This window comes from Montipora capricornis, chromosome 8, assembly GCF_036669925.1.
Source record: "Montipora capricornis isolate CH-2021 chromosome 8, ASM3666992v2, whole genome shotgun sequence".
Lineage (NCBI taxonomy): Eukaryota > Metazoa > Cnidaria > Anthozoa > Scleractinia > Acroporidae > Montipora > Montipora capricornis.
Genome location: NC_090890.1, coordinates 30143000 through 30149222, shown reverse-complemented (window position 1 = coordinate 30149222; position 6223 = coordinate 30143000). Strand labels below are relative to the sequence as shown.

The 6223-nt window shown below is 39.9% G+C and overlaps 1 protein-coding gene across 3 annotated transcripts in view; it reads left to right on the top strand.

Moving 5' to 3' along the window:
- Positions 1–2420, top strand: part of LOC138060388 (uncharacterized) — a 9081-nt gene extending 6661 nt beyond the window's left edge. For all 3 annotated transcript variants that reach the window (XR_011134339.1, XR_011134340.1, XM_068906144.1), the window contains exons 6-7: positions 855–1032; positions 2039–2420. Coding sequence is in view for 1 of the 3 variants with exons in the window: in XM_068906144.1 (XP_068762245.1) it covers positions 855–1032; positions 2039–2301 (441 nt within the window). In the remaining 2 variants the exon portion in view is untranslated. The remainder of the gene's footprint in view (positions 1–854; positions 1033–2038) is intronic.
- The last annotated feature ends 3803 nt before the right edge of the window (positions 2421–6223 follow it).

Here is a 6223-nt window from a genome sequence, read left to right as displayed (position 1 = left end):
CTACCAAACCGTTGCTGTGAACCCCTTCAAATAGTCATTTCTTGAATTCCTTCAACTCCATAGTTATCCTTTTTTGCCAAGTGTGTTCTATTTAACATTGCTTTGTATTGGTTCAACTCACAACCATATTTGGTAAATCACGTGACCAAAACAGGAAATACCTAAAAACTCAGAGACTTAACTGTTTTTTTTCCCAAATTTTTAACGTTACAATATGAGAACATTCTAACACAAAATGTGCAGCATACGGTACATTTTAAAACAAACTATTTCACAAAAAAATATGACGTCATAAGGCCCTCCTTTGATACACTTTTCAAAGTATCAGTTCCATTTTTTGCTAAAATAGAAATTCCATGCTACAGTTTGTGAAAAATGATGGAACAGTTCCCATCCAGTGAGAAAACCGCCTTTATCTTTTGTTTTCTGGGAGCTTTTACCTGTTTTTCATGGAAACACACGGCAGAAGACTGGGACTAGTTGCGCATGCGCCCTCTGATTGAAATGGTGTCAGAAGTCCATTCAAAAAGTTACTTCATAAGACATCCCTGGGACCTTTTTTGTAGGGCTCTATTACGAAGAAGCTTCCTTAGCAACCATTGTCTTTCTGTAGTTAAGTGTCACCCCTCTTAAAGAGTTGTGGTGTGCATGCATGACAAAGGACAAGTAAATAAATTATACTCATTCACCCTAGAGTCATTGTCTGCTTTTACACGACAAGAAGGTGAAACATGGGACATATTATTTTTTTACATGTGGACACTGTATCCACACAGGACTGGGAAAAAACCTGCAGAGGAATCAGAGTGAAACAGTCTTTGGTCAAATTTTATGCATGCTGTTGCTTTTTACAGATTGCACAGGAGATTCCCCTATTTGTTCATCTATTCCGACAAAATGAGGCCACTACTTTACCAATTAGGAGGATACAAGAAATTCTGAAGCCTGACTTCAGCGAGCAGGGCTCTAATACAAGGGTATTTGAAGGGAAAGTTTACACTGCTTTTGTAAAGTATCTCAGAGAAGTGGCAAGTAAGTTACGTTTTTGACCACCAATAATAGTTGTAGAGAAAAATCTCTTCCAATTTCACCACTGAAAGGAGGAGTGGTGTCTCCCATTTTTGTGTACAAGGTATGCAAAGTATTTTTTCCATTTCTTCTCACAGACACATTACAAGACTGGCCTATCACAATAAGTACATCATTGTTGTACAATATCTTCTCAGCAAACAGACCTAAGGCTTCTAACTGAAATACGTGTCTTTGTTTTTCTTAAGGAGGCTCGAAAGGGTATTCGACTGAGCGCGCGAGCGTAAGCCACACATGCAATTCTAAAAGCTGCTCGCGCCAGCTCTCGATTCAAAGTGGGTGACCAGAAATAAACAAATACCGCTAGTTTCGCTTACCTTTCTTCTAATTCCTATACATATGGAATGTAAATAGACATCTCCTATTCACGAAAACAACGAAAATTGTACGCAACCGGTTTCATGGTCACTTAAATCAGTTTGTGTTGGCCTGTAGCTTCACTTGCCCGTGCATTCGAATGAGCGGGTGACGCATGCGTAAATGCCGATCTTTCCCCCCCCCCTCCCCGCTCATTTTTCTTGATTTTGCAACTTAACTCCCATATATCTCTGCTTCCAGACGGTGATTTTTTTCAATGTCTGCATGTTAGCTTAGATTAATTTAAAACGTGTGACCTACAGATTTTGTTGAATTTGAAATATTTTAGAGATTATTTCTAACATTATCTGCTATCGCTGAATGGTACTTTTTCACTGTCCCGTTTTTTTCAAAAAAGACAATATATGTTGATGTTAAGGCTCAAGATAATGCCTTATATCGTTGCCATGGTAACGTTATTTTGGAGGAAAGTGTTATGTGAGAAATCTATGACTGATACTTCATTCCCCTGGCCAATTTTTGTCTTGATATGATTACCCTAGTTGTATCTAAAAACAGAATATGTTTATTTGTTTGAAAAAAGGAGAAACTATTTTGAGCCTCCTTATCTACTTTATTATTGCTTTAACAGGTGGACGCCGAGGAAATATTGCTCTTGGAGATATTTTAAGGTTTTGCACAGGAGCTGATCAAGGACCAGTACTTGGTTACGCCTTGCATCCTTCAATCATTTTCGTAGAGGCAAATGAAGGGCATTTCATTCCAACAGCTAACACATGTATAAATTGCCTGAAACTCCCCAGACCATCTCTGATAGAGCCTTTACCATCTATGAAAACACTGCATGATCTGTATGATTATGCATTTGCGAATGCTCATTTTGGACTTGTGTAAACTGCTCGTGAAAATGAAATTAAAGAACACTCAAACTTTTTTAATGTCACATTTACAAATGTTTACACATTAAGGCTGGTGTACACGTACGACACAAGCATAAACACAAGAAGCATACACAAACTTAGTAGCTTGTTCATCATTAGAGCCTTTTGTTAAAACAAAAGGCACTATTTAACAACAAGCTACTAAGTTTGCGTATTCTTACATGTACACTTGCGTCGTACATGTGGGTGTAAACCAGCCTTAAAGGAAATCAAGTTTGATAAATGTTGGACAATAATCGTTTTCCTCCATTATGTCCCTCGTTGAACCATGTGTTGGACCTCTGTCAAGACATGGCAAAAGAAGTTAATACCGTAAGTGTCATGACTGTCACTGCTTCTGAGTCTCAGAGACTCTAACTGAGGTTCAGTTATTGGGGAATCTGTGTCTGGAACTTCTACTGTTGTTTCGCTCTCCACTTGCTCTGGAAGGGGACCATGCCAATCAATTCCATAATCCTAGGATACACAAGCCGTTAATATGTTATCAGGTAAAAAGTAATTGAAAGTTCGTGTAAAATATACATTTCTTGTTATTCCAGAATCATCTCTAGGATAGTAATGCACAGTACACCAATTTATTATGAAACATGGTGTGTCCAATTTTTGCATAAAATTTCGGTTATTACCACATAATTTTTTGTTAGGTGTTTTGGGAAACGCAGGGGAGTGACTTATTTCTATCAATTGTTGTCTTGTGGGATTAACCTTTGTTGGAAAAGTACTTAGAACAGTAAGCCCCTTTTCTCAACAGAATGCACTTTTTGAGTGCTAAAGAAATTGCATGGCATGTTCTCCTTCTTGTACTCATTGGTCTTTATAAGACAATGCTTTAAACAGCACAGTTCACGTTTTCTAAAGAGAGTTCACTGTTTATATTTAGAAATCAGTGTTAATAAGAGCACGATTTTATCTGGAAAGTAAAGGCCAAACAAATGCATGTAAGTTTGTGATTAAGTGGGAATACACCATAAGTTGATATTTCAGGTTATTTTTGATAGGAACAAATAAAATTAATACAAAAGAAAGGTGCCCCCTTTCATTTGCTTACCCCAGCAGCCATTTCTTGATCGTCTTGATTAGACCAGACATTCATGTGGAGACCTGCTATCCATAGGTGAAGTGGACTGCGATTTCCCTCCGTCCTAAGAGGATGTCTTGCCCATGCATTTTTCCAGTTGGTCAAATGTGTATTGATAATAGGAACATAAACAAAATGCAAACACCAGAGGTCAATGGCATTGTTGGGATCCAGAATATTGCAGTTTTCAAGATGATAAAATAAATCATAAAACAGACAAAGGCAACCTTGGAAAACATCACGCCATAGCCTCTCTATCCGCTGGTTGTGGGTGCTTTTTCCTGTCAAGTGTGATACAAAATCAAATAAGTTAAAACACATTTTGCTCTTGATCTATATTCATAAAAAAAGTGATGATGATGATAGGAAACCCATCACTGGAATAAGTAAGGCGTAGGTATTACACATGGGCTGTGCAGCACTTGTCAGTAGTTTTTTAAGTACTGAAGTACTGAGAAATTCCAAAGTTATTCCACTGTTAGAATGCACTGGAATGAATGTGTCTTTGTGTATACTGTGGGGCCCTTTGCAAATGAAACAAAGCATCACTCACCAGCAATAATGCTTCCACGTCCTGGCCCTCTGCTTGGGTGAGTCAACATAAACCATCCAACATCGTAGTTCTCTCCACCTTTGTCACATCTCACTCTAGATGGCAGCCCATACTCAGCAACAGCTTGCTTAAATAATGTGAGGACTGTCGAGGCCCTGTTGTTCGTGGATGCTTGAAGGTAAACTGGCAATCTGGAGTAACCATCAACTCCTCCATGAACAACAATTCTCCACCCATAACATACCTCACAACTTCAGAAAGGCTGAAATTCGTTACGAACAATAAACCATGGTTACCTAAAAATTAGATTTGCATAAAAAAGGCCCGCTGCCAGCAGAGCCTTTTTTTCTTGCTCGCCCTCTTGTGAGTTTTAGAGAGGCTCTGCTCACAGGGTGGAGAAAAGGATGTAAATTTACCGAATTAATTTATGATCTCCATCAATATGTCAAAGCGTTTGAGGAGCAGGAACACTGTACACTCTTCGTCTAATGGACTGTCGCCACCTCTGGAGAACACCAGTGGGATCGGTTCTCAGAAGGGACTGCCTGATCCTTTCTCTTTGTAGCATCAAGCCACGGCTCTCCAGGTGCCTTTTTAGCATTCTCAAACCAACACCAGGATGTAGCTGTTGAATGCTCTCAACAACATGATCAAGTTCATCATCTCCAATGTTGCTGTACTTTCCTTTAAAAAAGACAGTAGGGTATTAAGGGACCGTTCTTTTTTGTGAGGAAGGGACGGGGTGGGGGATTGGCAGGTGAGGTTTTCTTGAGCTTGATGCGAAAACTGCATGCTCTCTTCCTAGCCTTTCTTTTTTCTCCCGTGGACCTCCCCCCCCCCCCTTCCCACTTAACAAAGAGTCAACATTTTTGGGCTCATCCCTCTCCCCAACCAAAGGAAAAAAAGCACAAGCAAACCTCTGCTGGTTCCCTTCATGATATTTCAGTGAAAAAAGGTGGTATAGTGTTATGACTTCCCATCTAGTCCATTTCTTCATTGGCAGAGCTCGAACATGCTTACTTCCGCGTGTAAAGAGACAATTGCTGCATTCTTCGCCCCCGGAATCATAACCAGGATCATCAAACTACCATACTCGGCCTATGTCACGACATTTTACTAGGCCTAATAGAAATCGTCTCCCATGAGGAGTGACCTCACTGAAAACCCGCCAAGTATAAATGTACATCAAACCCATGCACAGCCGGTTTTATAACGATTTTCTTTTCTTACCTAACATTTTAATACCAAACACAGACAGTCTCCTCTCTACTGTTCTGATTGATACTCCCAACAACTGGCTGATTTGAGGAACTTTAAGGACGTTCGCGCCCAAAACGTTCCCACGTACAGATTTTTTTTAAACTTGCCACGCAGAAAGGTAATGATCTACTTTTGCCAAAAAGGCAAAAAAAATGGGGGGTCACCGTGCTCGTTTTCGAGATCATGAGGTGCATTTTTAGAAGATTGCGTTACTTTAAGACGATCTTAGCTTACAACTGTCAGCAATAAAAAAGCTACATGAGTGAAATTTAGATCAGGTAAACGTACTCAGTTCAACATAACTAATATAACTAAATTAACCTTTGCAGCTGATGTCTATTTCTGAGGTGAAATAGACCTTGAAAAACGATACATATTAGTCTAAGAAAGAAAACTTCGGTCGCACGAGAGCATAAAAGGCCAAATATTTGTAACTTCTCACGTACAGATTTTTTTTGTTTTTTATTAAAATGGACAAAATCAAGAAAGGAAGTGATCTACGGAAAGAAAAATGGTGGTCACCGAGCATTCAAGAGAGTAAAATCGCTGCGAAGTTCTCAAAGCGATTGTCTATTCGCACTGTCACGCCATTGCGTGACATTTCCGAGAAGACCTGGGTCCACAGCTATCCCATGATGCCACATACTTTCATGTTCCCTTCTTGTGGAAAATTTTTGCGCCTTTAGCATCGTGTTTACTTGCATGGTCTACGATGCATGACGTGCGCGTGACATGTGCAAAAAGATGCGCAGTAGCAATGGGCGCGAACGTCCTTAAAACCGTTCTCTCGTTCTCCACAAGAAAAACAAGCTGTTCCTCTTTTATATGAAAAGGTGGTCTGCCTCTACGTCCAAAGCGCACCTCCAACTCCCGAGTTTCGGGAAGATTATTGTTCGCGACGTTCCTTAAAATGCTCAAGACTTCGCTGATAGCAGAGACGGCTCTGTCTGTGAACTGTCCACTGTTTACAAGTGCTTCATTGAG